Source organism: Aquarana catesbeiana, linkage group LG03 (genome assembly GCF_042186555.1).
Source record: "Aquarana catesbeiana isolate 2022-GZ linkage group LG03, ASM4218655v1, whole genome shotgun sequence".
Classification (NCBI taxonomy): Eukaryota; Metazoa; Chordata; class Amphibia; order Anura; family Ranidae; genus Aquarana; species Aquarana catesbeiana.
The window spans coordinates 121,049,485-121,071,869 of NC_133326.1; the positions used below are offsets into that span (position 1 = coordinate 121,049,485).

The 22,385-nt window shown below is 43.2% G+C and overlaps 1 protein-coding gene across 5 annotated transcripts in view; it reads right to left on the reverse strand.

Annotated features, from left to right (window-relative positions):
• PARP6 (poly(ADP-ribose) polymerase family member 6) overlaps positions 1-22,385 on the reverse strand; it is a 143,050-nt gene that overhangs the window by 3,378 nt on the left and 117,287 nt on the right. For all 5 annotated transcript variants that reach the window (XM_073619101.1, XM_073619099.1, XM_073619103.1 and 2 more), the window contains exons 21-22: positions 16,703-16,766; positions 7,687-7,771 (exon numbers count right to left, since the gene is read on the reverse strand). In XM_073619101.1, coding sequence (XP_073475202.1) covers positions 7,687-7,771; positions 16,703-16,766 — 149 coding nt within the window. The remainder of the gene's footprint in view (positions 1-7,686; positions 7,772-16,702; positions 16,767-22,385) is intronic.

Genomic DNA, 22,385 nt, shown 5'->3' on the forward strand with positions numbered 1-22,385 from the left:
TGACATGAGGAATTCCCACTTGCTTGAAAACCTGTTCACACTACACAGTGGCACTTTAGCTTCAAACAGTGGTGGGTGTAGGGGGGGGGGGCAGAGACAGGGTACACCCTGGACTGAAGTATCCTCATGGGGCTTTTCCTCTCCAACTGATAGCATCTGCAGCCCTGTTACATAAAATTAGACAATAAAACCCAAATTTCATTGCTCACTATCCCAATGGTCTTGGAGGGGAACAAAGAAATAATAAGAGCATATTGTGGACATATTGAAGATGTTCAGTCCCTGCAGGTGCAATTGGTCCCTCTTTGCATGTGCCATAGCAAATAATAGAATGAAATATCTTGTTTTGCTTGTTTTATGCCTATGTGCTTATGTTTGACATGTTTCTGTTTCATGAATACATGAAGTGCAGTATCTCCTGCTTCACAAGAAAAATATGTGACCCATAACAGGTCATTAGCTTGGGTTTGTTGACCTGGCCATGCCCGTCTCTAAGGTGTCTCCTTAAACACAGTAATACAACTACTCTCTCTCATCACAAAAGGACTCAATACTCTGGGTAAAAAGTCCTAAACTCTACATGAACTTCCCCAAAGAAAGCACTAAATGTTTTTTCTGAGGAAACTCACTTCAAAAGTGACTCAATTCCTAGATTATCAAACTACAGATTCCTCATGGTGTCCACACCACCAACACGAAATACAAAACTAAGGGGTTGTAGTCCTTTATTCCAGTCCCCATCACTCCAACTGAAAAGCTGTAGACAGAGGAGGATTTCATTTGTTTTTTAAAAGGTACCTAAAAAAGTAAATCAATTACTCTTGCTAACAGGTACCTCTCCAACTACAAATGGGTACTCTACCATGTGTGAAAAACTGCATCAGCATAAAACTGGAATGCTAACAGGAGACAACTTAAACATCCTCCTTAACCCCTTACTGGACACTTCCATGTGGGCTTCCTCTATCCTCTACAGCAGTGGTCATCAACCCTGTGCTCAGGGCCCACTAATAGGCCAGGTTTTATGTATTACCTTGGGGACATGCAGACTAGAATACTGCAATCACTGAGCAGCAAATATCACCTGTGATGTATTTCAGTTATCTTGCAAGCCTGGCCTGTTAGTGGGCCCTGAGGACAGGGTTGATGACCACTGCTCTACAGAGCACTGTGTCAAATTAAGAAACACATACCTACACTTATGTTCCATGACACTTCCCCATGACACAGAAACAAATGAAACCAAGCAAAAGCTTGAATCCTAAAGGATTACCTGTCCAGTATTACAAAATTCTGGAAAAAACACTGAGTCTCCATCTTGTTACAGACTGCAAGTCTCTCCCTGATCAACTCACCTCTCCCTACCTACTAGAAACCAACATTACAGTACTGTCCAAAGAAGAGAGGATCCCAATTACAGGACCGTCTCACTTCTCAATGTAGATATATATGCCAAGATTTTTAGTGATTTTATTACCATATTCATTCCTTGGAGCAAGATTAAAATTGAAAAGTCACCTTTCTGAAACCTTTATGATCCAAAACGGGACTTGTCTGGGGTGCCCTCTATTTCCAAAAATATATATAATTACTTTGGAGTCGTTCCTTAGGCATCTAAATGCCAACCCCAATATTAAAATTCTTCACCATGGTCCAGGCAGAATATACCGTAAACTTGATGTTTTTCTATTCCTTATGAATTCTCACATCACACAATCCAATCTAATTTTGGGTATTTTTGGAAGAACACCATAATATATCTGATAACCATTTGACCTCCACAAGATTTGCTCCCTTCATGACCAGGCCTTTTTTTTTTTGCTCTTTGGCACTGCACTTTAACTGACAACTGCACCTTCATGTAACGCTGTACACAAATGAAATATATATATTTTTTCCCAAAAAAAGAGCTTTCTTTTGGTGGTATTTGATCACCACTGGGTTTTTTATTTTTTGCACTATAAACAAAAAAGACCAACAATTTTGAAAAAAAACCCTTATTTTTTACATTATGTTATAAAACATATCCAGTAAAAAAATTTTTAAAAAATCTAATTTCTTCATAAATTAGGGTCAATATGTATTCTGCTACAAATTTTTGGTAAAAAAAAATCCAAATAAGCGTAAATTGATTGGTTTATGTGAATGTTATAGGATCTACAAATTATATTTATAGATGCTTTTTAAAATTTTTTTTTTTATATATATATACTAGTAATGGTGACTTATAGCGGGACTGGGATAGTATGGTGGGCAGTCTGACACTAAGTGATACTTTGTGGTACAGTGATCACTGCTATAACTATGCACTGTCACTGTACTATGACACTGGATGGGAAGAAAATGTGTGCCTAACAGTGCTTGGTGTGTTTATTGTGAGATGCTTTTACTAAGGCATGTGCAGATTTTTAGGGAAACAAAAAAATGGCAAGTCCCCTCTGACAGGACAGAGCTCTGTATTGTTTACATTGACAGAGCTCTATCCTGTCTTCCTCTTCACCGATTAGCGGATGGTGGCGGTCAATGATTGGCCGACACTGGCTGATCGGCTTGTGCTGTGACTAATCACAGCAAAGGCGGCGCACGCTTGCCCCATTCCTCTAAGTGATACGTGATCCAGCCCAGGAGAGCTGCTCTGCCATCGTACTCATACGTGAGGCGATCTCTCTCTGTCAGCATAATTGTGAAGTGGAAGGAAAATGATAAATGGTTTTCCAAATTTTTTACAAACAAATATCTGAAAAGTGTGGCGTGCATTTGTATTCAGCCCCCTTTACTCCGATACCCCTAACTAAAATCTAGTGGAACCAATTGCCTTCAGAAGTCACCTAATTAGTAAATAGGGTCCACCTGTGTGTAATTTAATCTCAGTAGAAATACAGCTGTTCTGTGAAGCCCTCAAAGGTTTTTTAGAGAACCTTAGTGAACAAACAGCATCATGAAAGCCAAGGAACACACCAGACAGGTTTTAAAGCAGGGTTAGATTATAAAAAATAACCCAAGCTTTGAACTCATGGAGCACTGTTCAACCTATCATCTGAAAATGGAAAGAGTATGTCACAACTGCAAACCAATCAAGACATGGCTGTCCACCTAAACTGACAGGCCAGCCAAGGAGAGCATTAATCAGAGAAGCAGCCAAGAGGCCCATGGTAACTCTGAAGGAGCTGCAGAGATCCTCAGCTCAGGTGGGAGAATCTGTCCACAGCACAACTATTGTCGTGCACTCTACAAATCTGGCCTTTATGGAAGAGTGACAAGAAAAAGCCACTGTTGAAAGAAAGCCATAAGAAGTCCAGTTTGTGAGAAACCATGTGGGGGACACAGCAAACATGTGGTTTGGTGAGACCAAAATTTAACCATTTGGCCTAAAAGAAAAATGTTATGTGTGGCAAAAAACTAACACTGCACATCACCCTGAACACACAATCTCCACCATGAAACATTGTGGTGGCAGCATCATGTTGTGGGGATGCTTTTCTTTAGCAGGGACAGGGAAGCTGGTTAGAGTTGATGGGAAGACGCATGAAGCCAAATACAGGGCAATCTTAGAGGAAAACCTGTTAGAGTCTGCAAAAGACTTGTGACTGGGGTCAGGGCCGGTGCTCCCACTAGGCGAACTAGGCAGCCGCCCAGGGCGCACTGCTGCCTAGCCTAGCCTAGCAAGGGTGGAAGCCAGCTCGGATGGATCATGATCACTCATGTGGTTTGCCTGCCCGGCGGCGGCCGGCGCGGCTTCACAGCAATAGTGCTGCTGACTGTGTGTTACTCACACTCTGCAGGCCTGGACCGGTGGCAGCGCAGCAGGTGCGGTGGGAGCAGTGAGCTGCGAGTGCCCGGGAGGGAGAAGAGCTCCCTGACCACCAGAGAGGTGAGGAGAAACAGGCTCAGCAACCCCGATGCGGCAGTGCCACCCAGAGGCTGGATTTTTCAAAACCTCCTCCTGTCCGGTCTCGACTTACAGCTCCGACAGCGGCCGAAGGATGGGCAGCCAGGGAAAGCTACCCGGGGCAGTCCGTGGTCTAATGGCATAGAACAGATCACCCCATCCTCACCAGCCAAAAGAATGGCCTGCTGCTGGCCAGCGTGAACGTCTATGGAAGGAGGTACACACTTACCCACAGACTGGGACAAGGGGTGCACAGAAGGGACTGCAGACAATGCTAGGGGCCCCCCTCTCTCATCCTCTCCCTCCCCTCTCATCCCCTATCCACACTCTCTCTCTCATCTTCCCCCCTCTATCATCCTCCCCCCCTCTCATCCTCCCCTCCCTCATCCCCAATCCCCCCTCTCTCTATCATCCTCCCCCCTCTCTCATCCCCAATCCCCCCCTCTCATCCTCCCCCCTTCTCTCACCCCCCCTCTCTCATCCCCAATCCCCCCTCGCTCTCATCCCCAATCCACACTCTCTCTATCACCCCCCCTCTCTCTCATCCTCCCCCTCTCTCATCCCCAATCCCCCCTCGCTCTCATCCCCAATCCACACTCTCTCTATCATCCCCCCCTCTCTCTCATCCTCCCCCTCTCTCATCCCCAATCCCCCCTCTCTATCATCCTTCCCCCTCTCTATCACCCCCCATCTCTCATCCTCCCCCCTCTCTATCATCCTTTCCCCATCTCTATCATCCCCCCCTCTCTCATCCCTAATACACACTCTCTCTATCATCCTCCCCCCTCTCTATCATCCCCCTCTCTCTCATCCTCCCCCCCTCTCATCCCCAATCCCCCCTCTCATCCGCAATCCACACTCTATCATCCTTCCCCCCTCCCTCATCCCCAACCCCCCCTCTCTCATCCCCAATCCCCCCTCTCTCTCATCCCCAATCCACACTCTCTCTACCATCCCCCCCATCTCTATCATCCCCCTCTCACCCCCCCCTCTCATCCCCAATCCCCCCTCTCTCATCCCCAATTCACACTCTATCATTCTTCCCCCCTCTCTCATCCCCAATCCCCCCTCTCTCACGCCCCCTCTACCATTCTCCCCCCTCTCTCATCCCCAATCCCCCCTCTCTTACCCTCCCCCTCTCTCATCCTCCCCCCTCTCTATTGATTGAGCAATAAGCACAATTAAATAAAGTGCAATGATAAATAAATAAATAACAAGTGCAATAATAAATGACATGAACTACATATAAAAAAATGACAATCATAAAGTGCAATAAGGAATAGGATAAACTCATTCAAGAAGGTGCAATGTGCACAGAAGTGAAAAAGCAATGTGCAAAAAGGTGGACAAACTAGTGATACAGTGGTGCGTGTACTAAATGTCCAAAAAAGATGATAATAGTAAGTGGTGAGTGCAGTCCAAAGAACCATACAATGCGACTCCCAATAGCAACAAAATCCGGTCTTCTGAGGATAATAAAGGAAAGTACAAGTGCAGTGAGCGATCACTGAGGCGACAAGTGTCTAAAAATAGATGTGTTCATCCAATCATCCTCCGGAGTGTGACACCTATTTCCCCCAGCCTTTCACCTGTAGTAGCGGCCCCCAATGGGCTGAGTCGAGCGTGAGCCAACAAGTGGTATAGGGAGGAGCCAGGTGCCGCTGTTTCCAGGTACGGCCGAACCCGAAAGCTTTCGCTTTCACTGTTGATCTTATTGATTTTTAATGTAAGTTGCTAAATTTTTTGGAATAAATATTTTATAATTACTACACTATGGAGCTACTTCTTTTCTTTTCACCATCCATCTGATGACATCTACTGAGTGTGGGAGAGTGCTATCTTTGGTTCGATAACGGGTGTCCCCCGTGTGCAGTGACTACCACCGGAAGCTGACCCCCTGGATACAGTTATACCACTTGTTGGCTCACGCTCAACTCAGCCCATTGGGGGCCGCTACTACAGGTGAGAGGCTGGGGGAAATAGGTGTCACACTCCGGAGGATGATTGGATGAACACATCTATTTTTAGACACTTGTCGCCTCAGTGATTGCTCACTGCACTTGCACTTTCCTTTATTATCCTCAGAAGACCAGACTTTGTTGCTATTGGGAGTCGCATTGTATGGTTCTTTGGACTGCACTCACCACTTACTATTATCATCTTTTTTGGACATTTAGTACACGCACCACTGTATCACTAGTTTATCCACCTTTTTGCACATTGCTTTTTCAATTCTGTGCACATTGCACCTTCTTGAATGAGTTTATCCCATTCATTATTGCACTTTATGATTGTAATTTTTTTATATGTAGTTCATGTCCCTCTCTCTCTCTCTCTCTCTCTCTCTCTCTCTCTCTCTCTCTCTCTCTCGTAGATAGTATATGGGCAAATATTGTATACTGGATTGTGGGGAATCATTGGCAAACATCCACCCTCCAGCCCTCCACAATAGTCCCACTGTTAGGAGCTTTTTTTTTTTTCGGGGGGTTTGCCTAGGGCGCAAAACAGTCTAGCACCGGCCTTGACTGGGGTGGAGGGAGGTTCACCTTCCAGCAGGACAACGACCCTTAACATACAGTCAGAGCTACAATGGAATGGTTTAGATCAAAGCATATTCATGTGTTAGAATGGCCCAATCAAAGTCCAGACCTAAATCCAACTGAGAATCTGTGGCATGACTTGAAAATTGCTGTTCACAGATGCTCTCCATCCAATCTGACAGAGCTTGAGCTATTTTGCAAAGAAAAATGGGCAAAAATGTCACTCTCTAGATGTGCAAAGCTGGAAAAGACTTGCAGCTGTAATTATAGTGAAATGTGGTTCACTCAGGGGTGCTGAATACAAATGCACGCCACATTAAAAAATTTTGAAAACTATTTATAATTTTCTTTCCACTTCACAATTACAGTATGTGCGACTTTGTGTTGGTCTATCACATAAAATCCCAATAAAATACATTTACGTTTTTGGTTGTAAGATGACAAAGAGATATGAAAATTTTTTCAAGGCACTGTATGCTCTTGATGGTACAGAACCCATCTGTTGTACACACATTCTTTCCCTCACTTTCTGAATGATGCGTGTTCTGCACCAAAGTAGAATGCACTTTGTTGCTGATATAGTGGTACTGCCCAAATAACCACAACATTATTTCAACATCCATAACCAGCAACAGCCCAGACTTCACTCCAGCACAATGCTTGCTCCACTTATTCCACCATGCCACTGCTCTGAAATCTCTGACTCTGTACATGAATAATGTTGAAAATGTGTATACTCTTGTACTGGTTAAGGAGATTTGCCTTCTCTAATTATCCTGTTTACTGTTATCATTGAGAGTAAAAGATTTCACTTGTGATATGGCTAAATAAATGCACGTAAGGTAATGATGGAATCTGATTTATCAACAAGTCTGTATAAATTTCATATGTAAAGCCTAGTACACACAGGCCTAATGTCGGCCGGCATCTGCTGGTTCAGTAGATACCAGCGACATTCAGCCCGTGTGTATGGCAGCCGGTCCAACTGAAACCGGCCGTTCGGCCAGCTTCTATCGAAAGGCTAATGAATGAAAAAGGTCTGCCAACCAGCTCCCAATCAGCACTCTCAGCCACCGGACTGTTCTGGCGGGGGGGCTATATGTATGAGGCTTAAGTTTCTAAAAGAGTGACATGTTGCGAAGAAATCTTTGCATTCTACCACATATATTCACCTAAAATACCAATGTTCTAGCTAAGGACACATGCATCACAACATGTATATTTAGTATTGTACATGGCATTGATATAACTACTTACACAAAGAAAAACCGTGTGCAGACATGGTCAGAAACCGGACACACCCAAATATTCCCATGCTTCTGCAGATCCTTTGATGTTATTACTATGAAGAAGTATAATAATGTTATGATCAGAATAAATGAAGAAACTTAGTAACATCTGAAAGAATGTTTAACTAGACAGGCTGTCGTGAACATCAGAAAGGTAATTTAGACATATCACAGAGAAGCACATACAGACAATGAGAATACAAAGATGCAAGCCTTGCCAGAATCCCCTTATTAAAGAGGAAACAGACTTAAAACGGAAAGTATATCGAATGTTCAATTACTGCACACTTTGCATTATCATTGTATCACATCAAGTGTATCTATTGCCAACATATAAAATCATATATAAATTTCTATAATGTATTTTGATTATTTCTAGCCTATTCCTATTAATCCAATTAATCTTGAAGTTTGAAAACATACTTTTGGAACATCCCCACACATTTATTTCTGTGAAGTCAGTGACGTAGTCACTATGCCCTCTGAATAGGCACTGTTGTGTCACACATTTCACAGAAGCTGCCTTCTAAACTACGGAGGCAGAGGTGTCAAGAGGAATAGGCAGAGTCAGTACAGGAAGTACTGCTTGCAGGCAGCAAGGTACCAAAGGAGGTAAGGTAAATGACAGATTGCCAAAGGCACCAACATCCTAATAATATAGTCAAAATTTAAAAAAGGAAAAAAGATGGACTTTTGAGATACCAACACAACAATATATATATATAAAATATACATTTTATTACAAAGACCTTAAAATTGCACTTTTAAAAACATATTAACATATTGTGCATAACGAACCTCCCTTAAATGCCTCCCATAGAGTAAATGAACCCATAATCACACATATGTATACAATTCTTAATTCAGAGTGATGGGTAGGTGTCCTCTGTGGGTAGGCCATTGCTCAATTCCTCAACACGTTTTGCGGGAATAACCTGCTTCTTCAGGAGGTGAGGGGGGCAAGACAAAAAAGTCCAGCATTAAACAAGGGAGGGCACAAAAGTTTGGTCAGATGCATGTATCAAATGCACCTTGGGGGCAGGTGTGGGAATGAAACAAGGCGGCAACAAACTACACTTATATACTGGATGGGCTTACAAAAATTATTATTCCAAATGTAAATAGAAAAAGGGAACCATATTATGTAAATATAACCAAGGGTACCACAGCAAAAGGCTTGATATCAACATCACACTCGAATCAGCCAAGAGCTAAAGCGTGGCTAGTAGAGGCCAATAAAATTATAAATCTTAACCAGCAACCAGTGCACTAGTCACTAAGCCTCCCAGCACCTGCATTTTCACAGGACAAACTGCTATGCAATTATTTTTATAAATTCACATTATACTGTGCCCTAATTGGATTTTGCGCAAAACACCCTGATTGGTCTAGATAATTAATACGTTTTACTTGAATTTTTTTTTTTTTTATTTAGAATTTTAGTATTTAGAAAAACAGAGAAATAAGCGTCAGTAAAACAAAGCAAAAGATACTCAAATAAACTTGAGTTCCCATCAGACCCCCCTTACATCAGAGTCTTCATCAATGTCCCCTTTACATCAGAGTTCCCTTTACATGATAGCCCCCATTGGCACCATTGGCTCCCGCTGCTGTCAAAGTCAGTGAGCTAATGAGGAGAGAGAGGGGGCAGGGCCAAGCTGCGGCTCTGTGTCTAAATGGACACACGGAGCAGCGGCTCGGGTGCCCCCATAGCAAGCTGCTTGCTGTGGGGCACTTGGAAGGAGGGAGGGGCCAGGGGCACCGACCAGGGACCTGAGTAGAGGAGGACTGGGGCTGCTTTGTGCTGAACCACTACACAGAGCAGGGTAAGTATAACATGTTTGTTATTTTTAAAAGAAGAAAAAAAATAGACTTTAGTGTCACATTAAAATATTGCAGTGGGCTGAATTTGGCCCTAGTTTGGAGACCCCTAATCTAGAGGAAAAATCTAATCATAGATAGATCAGTAGGATAATTAAGTATATGGCACATCAAATTATGTTTTCAATCGTATTATTCTTCCAGACTAGGGATGAGCTTCGAGTTCGAGTCGAACATTGGCTGTTCGCAAGTTCGTCGAACAGCGAACAATTTGGGGTGTTCGCGGCAAATTCGAATGCCGCGGAACACCCTTTAAAAGTCTATGGGAGAAATCAAAAGTGCTAATTTTAAAGGCTTATATGCAAGTTATTGTCATAAAAAGTGTTTGGGGACCTGGGTCCTGCCCCAGGGGACATGGATCAATGCAAAAAAAAGTTTTAAAAATGGCCGTTTTTTCAGGAGCAGTGATTTTAATAATGCTTAAAGTCAAACAATAAAAGTGTAATATCCCTTTAAATTTCGTAGCTGGGGGGTGTCTATAGTATGCCTGTAAAGGGGCGCATGTTTCCTGTGTTTAGAACAGTCTGACAGCAAAATGACATTTCGAAGGAAAAAAACCCATTTAAAACTACTCGCGGCTATTGCATTGCCGGTCTGACAATACACATAGAAGTTCATTGATAAAAACGGCATGGGAATTCCCCACAGGGGAACCCCGAACCAAAATTTAAAAAAAAAATGACGTGGGGGTCCCCCTAAATTCCATACCAGGCCCTTCAGGTCTGGTATAGATATTAAGGGGAACCCCGGCCAAAATTAAAAAAAAAAATTACGTGGGGGTCCCCCTAAATTCCATACCAGACCCTTCAGGTCTGGTACGGATTTTAAGGGGAACCCCGTGCCAAGAAAAAAAAAAAAACGGCGTAGGGTTCCCCAAAAATCCATACCAGACCCTTATCCGAGCACGCAACCTGGCAGGCCGCAGGAAAAGAGGGGGGGATGAGAGTGCGGCCCCCCCCCCCCTGAACCGTACCAGGCCACATGCCCTCAACATTGGGAGGGTGCTTTGGGGTAGCCCCCCAAAACACCTTGTCCCCATGTTGATGAGGACAAGGGCCTCATCCCCACAACCCTGGCCGGTGGTTGTGGGGGTCTGCGGGCGGGGGGCTTATAAGAATCTGGAAGCCCCCTTTAACAAGGGGACCCCCAGATCCCGCCCCCCCCCCCGTGTGAAATGGTAAGGGGGTCCTAAACTGTCAAGAATGTTAAAAATGACAAGAGACAGTTTTTGACAATTCCTTTATTTAAATGCTTCTTCTTTCTTCTATCTTCCTTCATCTTCTTCTTCTGGTTCTTCTGGCTCTTCTGGTTCTTCCTCCGGCATTCTCGTCCAGCATCTCCTCCGCGGCGTCTTCTATCTTATTCTCCTCGGGCCGCTCCGCACCCATGGCATGGGGGGAGGCTCCCGCTCTTCTCTTCATCTTCTTCATCTTCTTCTCTTCTTCTTTTCTTCTCTTCTTCTCTTCTTCATTTTCTTCTCCGGGCCGCTCCGCACCCATGCTGGCATGGAGGGAGGCTCCCGCTGTGTGACGGCGTCTTCTCGTCTGGCAGTTCTTAAATAATGGGGGCGGGGCCACCTGGTGACCCCGCCCCCCTCTGACGCACAGGACACGATGGGACTTCCCTGTGGCATTCCCCGTGACGTCACAGGGAAGTCCCCTCAAGTCACCGTGCGTCAGAGGGGGGCGGGGTCACCGGGTGGCCCCGCCCCCGTTATTTAAGAACCGTCAGACAAGGAGACGCCGTCACACAGCGGGAGCCTCCCTCCATGCCAGCATGGATGCGGAGCGGCCCGGAGAAGAAAATGAAGAAGAGAAGAAGAGAAGAAAAGAAGAAGAGAAGAAGATGAAGAAGATGAAGAGAAGAGCGGGAGCCTCCCCCCATGCCATGGGTGCGGAGCGGCCCGAGGAGAATAACATAGAAGACGCCGCGGAGGAGATGCTGGACGAGAACGCTGGAGGAAGGACCAGAAGAGCCAGAAGAACCAGAAGAAGAAGATGAAGGAAGATAGAAGAAAGAAGAAGCATTTAAATAAAGGAATTGTCAAAAACTGTCTCTTGTCATTTTTAACATTTTTGACAGTTTTTTAGAGAAATGGTAGGGGTAAGTACCCCCTTACCATTTCACACAGGGGGAGGGCTGGGATCTGAGGGTCCCCTTGTTAAAGGGGGCTTCCAGATTCCGATAAGCCCCCCGCCCGCAGACCCCCACAACCACCGGCCAGGGTTGTGGGGATGAGGCCCTTGTCCTCATCAACATGGGGACAAGGTGTTTTGGGGGGCTACCCCAAAGCACCCTCCCAATCTTGGGGGCATGTGGCCTGGTATGGTTCAGGAGGGGGGCCGCACTCTCGTCCCCCCCTCTTTTCCTGCGGCCTGCCAGGTTGCGTGTTCGGATAAGGGTCTGGTATGGATTCTTGGGGGGACCCCACGCCGTTTTTTTTTTTTTTTTGCGCGGGGTTCCCCTTAAAATCCGTACCAGACGTATGGAATTTAGGGGAACCCCCACGTCATTTTTTTTTAAAATTTTGGCCGGGGTTCCCCTTAATATCTATACCAGACCTGAAGGGCCTGGTATGGAATTTAGGGGGACCCCCACGTCATTTTTTTTTTTTAATTTTGGTTCGGGGTTCCCCTGTGGGGAATTCCCATGCCGTTTTTATCAATGAACTTCTATGTGTATTGTCGGACCGGCAATGCAATAGCCGCGAGTAGTTTTAAATGGGTTTTTTCCTTCGAAATGTCATTTTGCTGTCAGACTGTTCTAAACACGGGAAACATGCGCCCCTTTACAGGCATACTATAGACACCCCCAGCTACGAATTTAAAGGGATATTACACTTTTATTGTTTGACTTTAAGCATTATTAAAATCACTGCTCCTGAAAAAACGGCCGTTTTTAAAACTTTTTTTTGCATTGATCCATGTCCCCTGGGGCAGGACCCAGGTCCCCAAACACTTTTTATGACAATAACTTGCATATAAGCCTCTAAAATTAGCACTTTTGATTATTCATGTTCGTGTCCCATAGACTTTAACGGTGTTCGCGTGTTCGAACAAACTTTTTTCCTGTTCGCATGTTCTGGTGCGAACCGAACAGGGGGGTGTTCGGCTCATCCCTATTCCAGACAATAAATCAATTGACAATACAATTCAATATAAAATTGTTTCATGTATGGCCACCATTAGCAACACCACCTCACTTTCTTCCCTGTTCACAACAGTCACCAAGCAGGAACTGAGGCAAAGTCTGCAAATGGGACAAAACAGAAATAAAAATCTGAAAGGGCTTCTATTCTTCCCCTATTTTAAAGGGTTAATAAAGGCAAAACTTTTTTATTTTGGATAAAGGGAGTATAGGATGGTTGTGTGTCCCAAAGGGAAGATTTTCCTTCACTTCCTGTCCCATAGCCAAAACAGGAAGTGAAAGGAAATCTCTCCATACTGGTGGAATCCTGGAGTGTCACCAGAACTAGTGTCCCCATTGGAAGATTCCCCCTCTACTACTGCTCTGGTGTCAACCCAAAAAACTGATGGTAACAGTAAACAGGACAAATAGAGAAGGTAAATCTCCTTAATGGGAGCACAGACAGTATTGAAGACTTACAGGTGTTCTAATCTCTCTCTACTCTATCCAAAACTAGAAAAAAGGTTGTTTTTAACCCATTGGCGCCAGCCGTACGGAAATATGTAGCCTTTCAGAGCCTGGTCCTTGGTGGCGAGGGGTCGCATATTTGAGTTAAATTTCCCCCAATACACCTGTCCTGAGAGCATGCCCTGTGCGCACTCCCAGCACAATTACCACAGACTCATATTTTAGTCTTAGGACCACAGATACCAGGGTGCTGTGACGTGGCTCTGTGGTTCACGCATGCGTTTGCAAATGCGTGTGGACTAAACCCCTGTTTTTAATGCATACTGTTAGACAGGTCAATTTGGTTGTCTGCGAGCTGGTGTGTGGGCCGCCTTCGAGCGGGGGGCAAGCACCGCCGGCAGCCTGGATTGTATGGTGAATGAACATACTTCTACCACATGTGATGACATCTTACGTGGAGAGTCTGGGGAGCCCCTTTAGCTTTGAAAGACCCGAGGCTGGGGTTAAGAGCCACAGGCATGTATGATCTCCTTAAACAGGGGATCTAAGGAGCTGGTAAGCGGCAGTATTTTCCTGGGTGGAGGCACTCTCTCATTGCACCCCATCACACCCCTCCGAGTGTTGAAATTGCATGTCTTTACTGACAGGAAGATTACAAAGTCACCTTCTATACAATTGCTTATAAGTGGGCTTTTTTCAACTAGCCTATCTGAGTGGACTTGATTTTGTTACGTGTGCATCTTGCTATGTACCCTATTTTCACAATTCTTTGCACTTATCACTGGTGAAAACATAAATGTTGATGTGATACCATATTGCGAGAACCTTTTATATATTTTCAATGGTGTGATTTAAATGTTGTATCATTTTTTATGATCACAAATCATTTTACAGCGCAGCTTTCCTTTTTATGAAATTACCATTGCCTAACTGAAAGTTCCCAATCGTTCCCTGCAATCAGGATTTTTCGGACCATGTGACCACCGTAACAGACAATCAAAGCAGTCATGTGATCTTAAGCCACGCCCCCCCCCCCCCCGTTTCCAGCGCCATAAACCTCTTAAAGGGTTGGGAGGCGCCGGTGCCGAGATGTTTATTAAATTTTTTTTAACAAATTCTTTATCGAAAAGGTGGTATCCAGTACTTCCTTTAATTACATTTTAAGAAAAAAATGTTATTGCTGTCTATGTTGTTGTTGGAGAGTTCATCTGATTTCATGTCTGGTAAAACATAATCAGTACAGGAGGTGAGGAAAAGTGTTAATGATGGTGTTGTGGAAAGCAGTAAAAACCTGACAGGGGTTCTCTTTCCCACTCTATCCAAAACTACGACATAAAAGTTTTAGGTAGACATACACTTTAGGGTGTAACAGCTGTGGTAGGAAAATCTTAAAGGGTAAGTTCAGCTTTGTAAACTTTTTTATTGCTAAATTCCAGCTCCCCTATGCACCAGTATAGCATTCATTTACTTTTTTTGCAAAAATATCAACAGTGTTAATTTAGTCGACTAAAACGACTAAAACATTTTAGTCGGCTAAAATGACTAAAACATTTTAGTCGACTAAATGAATACTATTTTAGTGGAGTAAAATACGACTAAAGCTAAAACAATTGAGATGACTAAAATACGATTAAAACTAAAAGCCATTTTAGTCAAAAGACTAAAATGAGACTAAAACTAAAATGCCATTTTAGTCAAAAGACTAACATGAGACTAAAACTAAAATGCCATTTTAGTCAAAAGACTAACATGAGACTAAAACTAAAATGCCATTTTAGTCAAAAGACTGACATGAGACTAAAACTAAAATGCCATTTTAGTCAAAAGACTATGACTAAAACTAAATTGCAATTACTGAAATGTACAGGAGATTTTAGTCGACTAAAACGTAGGCCATTTTAGTCGACTAAAATGTACTGGAGATTTAGTCGACTAAATACGACTAAAACTAAAACAATTGCAGAAGACTAAAATGGGACTAAAACTAAAATGCCATTTTAGTTCTAAGACTAAAATTAACACTGAATATCAAAGTATCAAAGCTTTCCATTAAATCTACAGACACTTACTTTTCTTGTCCTAATCCACATTTCCAGCAGTTTCCATTAGTAATGTCTTCTTTCTGATCAGACTTTAGGTCATGACACAGGAAGGAGTTGACTAGCTGACCTCATTAGCAGAACACCCTGCATCATCCACCCACCCATTCCCAGGTGCACGTTTTTTTAAATTAAATGATCAATCAATGATCACCATTCTCACTAAATACACAATATACAATCAGATTGCATAGTGTATGGCCATGTTTATACACCTAAAATTACTAGTTGCGCTTTCAGTGCCATTAATTGTTAACGGCACACCAAACACAGAAGCAAACACACATTTTGCTATGTGAAAAAACGAGGGGCAAATGCTGCAAAAAGCACAGTAAAAAACACACAACCAACAAAATGCCAAAATGTCCCAAAAGTCACATGTAGCGCAGCTCTAAATCTAAATCATCTAAATCAACAGGCTGCCCTATGCGTGTCACAGGAAAAAGAGACACAAAATGTGCGCTCCCACTATGCTAGATGTGAATGGGGCCTGAAAGTGAAATTGGTGCAGTAACACAAGAACAATGAGGCTCCAATCACATCTATGCCTTTCCTTGCATTTCAGAAATGCGCTGCAACAAAAATCGCAGTAAAAAACACACCAAGCTCCACTTTAAAAAAAAAATTCTGAAGCTTCTTTGAGGCCATTGCTGTGTGTAGGCGAGCACATTCAGGTGGATAAGCTGTCCTATGTGGGATGAGTCAAAATGCTCCAAAACGCCTCCCCACCTCGCTAAAAAAAACGCATGTGGGAATGCAAATTCCCGCTATGCAGAGTTGTGAACGGGGCTTAACAGCTGAGTGTTTCTGTCCACTCCCTTCTATGTACTTGTATAAAGATGGCCATACATTATGCAATCTAATTGTGTCTTTAGTGAGAAGGGTGATCACTGATTGAATTTCATTTAAAAAACGTGCACCTGGGAATGGGAGGGTGGATGATGCAAGGTGTGTGTTAATGAGATCAGCTGGTCAACTCCTTCCTGTGTCATGACCTAAAGTCTGATCAGGAAGAAAGACATTACTAATGGAAACATGGATTAAGACAAGAAAAGTAAGTGACTGTAGATTTAATAGAAAGCTCTGATATTTTTTCAAAAAAAGTACATAATATATTGGTGCATAGGGGAGCTGGAATTTGGAAGAAAAAAAAAAAGCGTACAAAGGTGAACTTACCCTTTAAGGAAAGTTGACTAGCTGGCTACGAAACTCCTTGTGCCTTTTTCCTGTGGAATGAATAACAGAACCTGGTGGTGGCTTTAAGCAAATGCAGCACCTTTATTCAGACCTTTGTTTAGTTTCTATGGATCAACCACTATGTACATAGTAACACTGCTTTCAAACATTTTTCCTATTTCACTTATACACCTAATTTGAACACTAAGAATACAATTAAATAGAGGCAGTTACCTTCACACAGTGCAATACAATTGAGATTCCGACTCTGCAAAAAACGGGACTGGAGACATCGAGTCTAATAGAGAAAGCAGAAAGATAGAATGACTGATGTCAGAAATGGCAAACATCATGGCAAGGGACTGCGAGAGTGCTATGGGCATACCAGCTTGCATGCCTGTTGTGCAAGGATTTTTATATTTTTGTTAAGAGTTAAAAAAAAAAGAAAATAAATAAATTAACTCTCCAAGTGCTGACGGTTAATTTTTGTTTTATTTCTTTCACCTCCAAGTGCTGAAACGGTGTAAAAAAAACACATTTGTCACTGTTTCATAGTCACTGTTTCATAGACAATGAGATGAGGGCCAGTTCACACTGGGATCACACAGGAACACGTGCAGCATTGCTGTGCCATTCCTGCATGTTCCTGTGCACTGAGATTTTGCATCCCATGAATTTGAATGGGCTGAAGAATACACCAACATGCAATTAGGTGCTTGCAAACACACTGCATTTGCGATCTGCATTTGGGGTGCTGTTAACATTACACTGGCATCTACATGCACATCGCAAGGGAGGTGCATCTGAAGCAATTTTCCTACACTGCATTCTGGTGTAAACTGGTGTGGTAACATTTTCATTACAAAATGGAGGTCTTCACCAATTAATCCTGACAAATATGAATATATAAATGTGCATAAAATGTAACACTTATCTTGTTTTAAGCAGGACTAATGGTAAAGTACTTAAAGGACGAATTCTAAAGTTACCACTGAAGGGCAGAGGGTAATGAATGTCTCTTGATATATAGTGAACAGCTTTAGAAACATACCCGTATCCTCACCCATATATATACCATTATGAAGAAATAATCTACTTCCATACACACTACTTTTATCTACCAATCAAATCATTTTATAAATATAAATTTACAGTTCCACACATTTGGCTAATAAACAGGGCTTTTTTTCTCAGAAAAAAGTGCAAGAACTCAACCATGACCCCTAACCCCCCCCCCCCCACACACACACACACACACACCCTCCAAACTGCATCAAATAGTGGGTGTGGTTAAATTTTACGACAAACAGTGGAAGGGTCTTAAAGGGGAAATTAATACCAGGGGTGTATTACGTACAGATTGCAGAATTCAGGGGGGAAGTGTTACATACAGAGTGCAGAGTTCAGAGGTGCGCTAAATGTGCAGAGTTCCGGAGTGCGCTGTACACAGAGTGCAGAGTTCAGCCTTCTTCCACAGCTGCTTACCTCTGCATCCCGCATCCACATCTCACCCCTCTTCAGCTCCGACCTCTGCATGCCACCCCCCCCCCTCCACTACCCCCATCTTCACCCTTCCTGCTTAAAAGCTCCACCATCTTTCACACATATGAAAAAAAAAGGACAAAAAACAGTATCCAATATTACAAAGTACATAGTACCTATTGGTTTACATGGTACCTAGGTCATGGACTGAAGCCATCTTGACCAGGTAGCATCAAACTAACTGACGGAATTCCTTAAGGAGTATGTGTTTTCTAAAAAGATTAATCCTATTGAGATCTAAAATCCACTCGGGTACAGTCGGCGTATAGTGAGAGGACCACTTAAGAGCAATCTGTCTACGAGCTACAAAAAGTGCACATCTTATTGCTTTACAGATAGAGAAGGTATAAATAGACGTATCGCAATAACCCAGAAGACATATAAGTGGTTCAATAGGAATGTTAATATTCAATAGCCCATGTAAGGTACCAGTCACCTCTGCCCAATATCTTTGGAGTTTCGGAAGCCGCCGTAAAAGATGTATTAGCATACCTGTATTACCACATCTAGCACAGGCTGGCTCAGATTTCAGTCCGATTGCATATAGAAACTGGGGAGTTCTATAGACTCTATGGAGGATAAAAATCTGTGTCAGTCTGTGTGATGGAGACAGAGACAGCTGGGGCGAGGAATGGAGAATATCATCCCAGACGATATCTTTTTCCCAGCCAGTGTTCTGCCGAAAGAGGTCCCCCCCCGGCGGATAGTGACCCCCCTGTACTGCGCAGGCGTAGCACTTGCGCAGTATGACCCACAACGGAGCCACCGAAAATAGCCGAACACGGTGCCTGCGCAATGACGACAACATTGTGGCAGACGCTGCCGCACGCTCCCAATGCTAGTGCAACTCTGCAAGGGGCGGGTGTATTACTGTTATCTCGTGTAAGGGGCGGATGGCTACAGAAGAGGGCGAATTTTAAACTGATGGGCAGAGCTGATAAGTTGGAATCAACATTGCAAAACCCGCCCTTCATTTGTTTAAATGTCCCGCAAAGACATGTAGTTTATTTTTAAAACCACCCCTATGTTATCAGCTCTGCCCATCAATTTATAATTCGGCCTCTTCTGTAGCCATCCGCCCCTTACACGATAAAACAGTAATACACCCGCCCCTTGCAGAGTAGCACGAGCATCGGGAGCGTGCGGCAGCGTCTGGCACAATGCCGTGGTCATTGCGCAGGCGCCATGTACAGCTGACTCACAGCTGTTCATCTTCGGCTACTTTCAGCGGCTCCGTTGTGGTTCATACTGCGCAAGCACTGTGCTGCGCAGTACAGGGGGGGGGCATTATCGGCCGGGGGACCTTTTTCGGAAGGACACTGGCCCTAGAGCAGATGGAAAAGTTTAGTAGGAACCTATCTGACAAAACCCTATATGTAGTGAGACCTTTTGTTAACCCCGCCTGTACTATCTTATCAAGAACAAGAACAAGGATAGGGGGGAAAAATATCTTAGCAGAAGAGGATTGGGCATGTAAAGCGTCTTTGTTGAAGGAATTGATAAAACCAATTCGATTGTAGAGAAAACTCTCCCCTTAGGTCTTCAAAAGATTTCAGTATACTGTTCTCATATAGCTGAGCTAGAGTTGTTATTCCTAATCTCCCCCATCTCTGAAAACCTCTAAGAGCCAAAATTTGAGGACGTCTATCATTTTCCCATATAGGGGTGTATCTGGTAGGATAGAAAACACCCAGTATTTTTTTTAACTGTATCCCATATTTTACACATTAGCGTGCAGGTAGGCATATTGGCAAGAAAGACACCCCCTCTTGCACCATGTAAAACATAGAGTGGTAGTCTACCCTTAAATGCATAAGAAAATAATCGTCGAGCAGGAAGGGGTATCTGCTCAGACTCCCATCCAGCAAAGTCCTGTAGTTGGGATGCAAAAAAGTATAACCTTGGATTAGGAACTGCCAGGCCATCTGCATTTTTGGGGATTTTGTAGTCTCCAGTTTAATACGGGCAGTTTTGTTCCGCTGTATTAATTGCCTAAATATGGTGTTAATCTTGATAAAAATACGTATGGGTATCCAAATATTGTGTAAAAACTAAAGAAGCTGGGGCATCCATATCATCTTAATTAGATTGATACGACCTATTAACGATAAGGGGAGCTTATTCCAGGTTTTACTTTGATTTTGAAATCTAAAGAGTAATGGAAGTATATTATCCGCAATATATGACGGGTTAGTCAGACATAGTTATACCCAAATATTTTATAGATGACACAACCTTAAGATGAGAGAGTGTAGATGGTAATGAATCTGGAAGGGGATCCAGGGGCATCAACATGGATTTCTCCCAATTTATGCCTAACCCAGAGAACCTGCCAAACTCCTTAATATATTTCATTACTGCCGGCAGGGATAAGCAGATGTTGGTCAAGAAAAAAAGAAGATCATCTGCATATAATAATATCTTTTCCTCCATGTTTCTTCTAATCAAACCGGTAACATCGGGAGAGGCCTGTATAAGACATGCCAAAGGCTCTATAGCCAGGGCAAAAGCAGGGGTGACAATGGACACCCCTGCCTGGTGCCCCGGGAGAGTGTAAAACTAGGAGATTGAAGGCCATTGACCCTAACCTATGCCACCGGAGCAGTATATAACAACCGCACCCATTTGCAAAAACCAGAGCCAAGCCCACAAGTATGGCCATTCAACACTATTGAAGGCCTTGATTGCGTCTAATGCCAAAAAGGCACGATTTGAATGGCCCGGAGCCGGAACCTGTATGTTTAAGTATGCGCGCCTGATATTAAGTTACATAGTTACATAGTAGGTGAGTTTGAAAAAAGACACAAGCCCATCGAGTCCAACCTATGTGTGTGATTATATGTCAGTATTACATTGTATATCCCTGTATGTTGCGGTCGTTCATATGCTTATCTAATAGTTTCTTGAAACTATCGATGCTCCCCGCTAAGACCACCGCCTGTGGAAGGGAATTCCACATCCTTGCCGCTCTTACAGTAAAGAACCCTCTACGTAGTTTAAGGTTAAACCTCTTTTCTTCTAATTTTAATGAGTGGCCACGAGTCTTGTTAAACTCCCTTCTGCGAAAAATTTTATCCCTATTGTAGGGTCACCAATATGGTAAGTGCGATTGACTTATTGGTCAAGTAGCAAGTATCTTGGCAAGAACTTTAATGTCTGTGGATAATAAAGAGATTGGTCTGTAAGATTCAGGATGTAGCAAGTTTTTATCCTTTTTTGGGTATGATTACTATTACAGATTGATCCATAGTATCTGGAAGCCGGCTCAGATGAAAAGCCTAATTTAATGTACTAAGTAGGGTGGGAAGCATCTCTTTATTATATATTTTTTATAGATCTCTATAGGGAGACCATCATTCCCTGGGGCCTTGGAGTTAGGGAAACTAGCCACTGCACTTTACACTTCCAGTGGAAAGTGAGTGGAGCATTAAGAATTTCTCTGTCTTCTATTGAGATAACCGGAAGATTAATACTAGTAAAGTAACGAGATAGCTCTGCTGGGGTATAGTCAGCCCTAGAAGTATACAAATCTTGATAATAGGACTTAAAAATGGATATAATAGGGCTAGCCTAATTGAAAACCTCCCCCTCTACATTCATTAGAGCAGAGACATATGTAGGGTTGGATTGAGACCTTACTATCTGAGCCAATAGTCTACCATTCGCCTCTCCCACAGCCCAGCTAAGTCTCTTCTGGAAGAAGCGTTTATTCCTAGCCCTAGATTCCAACAGTTCATTCAGTCTGTTTTGAAATGGGAGCCATTCCTGTTGAGGTATCAGCCTTTGCAAGCTCAAGCTCTCTGGGGGAGGCACTTTTAATAATACTTATATTCTGGATTAGTATTCCCTGAAGATAGGCCTTTAAAGCATCTCATACAATTTGTATGGGAGCGAAGCCCAAACTGAGGGTTCAAAAATCCACAATTCGAGTGCAGATAGCATTTTCTTTGGGAAATAGTTCCAACCAAAAGGGGTTCAGCTGCCATGACATATTAGACGCCCGGTGCCCTGATGTTAAAGTAACTACCAGAGAGGAATGGTCTGAAATCCCTTGAGTGTCGATATTTACATCTACTATATATGGTATAAGATCATCCGAACACAAAGCCAAGTAAATTCTTGTTACTGTGTTATGTGTTTGAGAATAACATGTATAAGCACATTCTTCATGATGTAGCTTCCCCACATATACAGTCCCAATTTCTTGCATAATCGTCCAAAGGGGGAGAGAAGCCCATCGGTTATTGACTTTGGAGCTGGGTATCTGTCCCACCTTGTATCAACTACACTATTACAATCTCCAAGTACCAATATTGGCATCTGGGGTGAAACACCTGCAAAGGAAATGAGATGACAAAATATTTTTTGGATTATA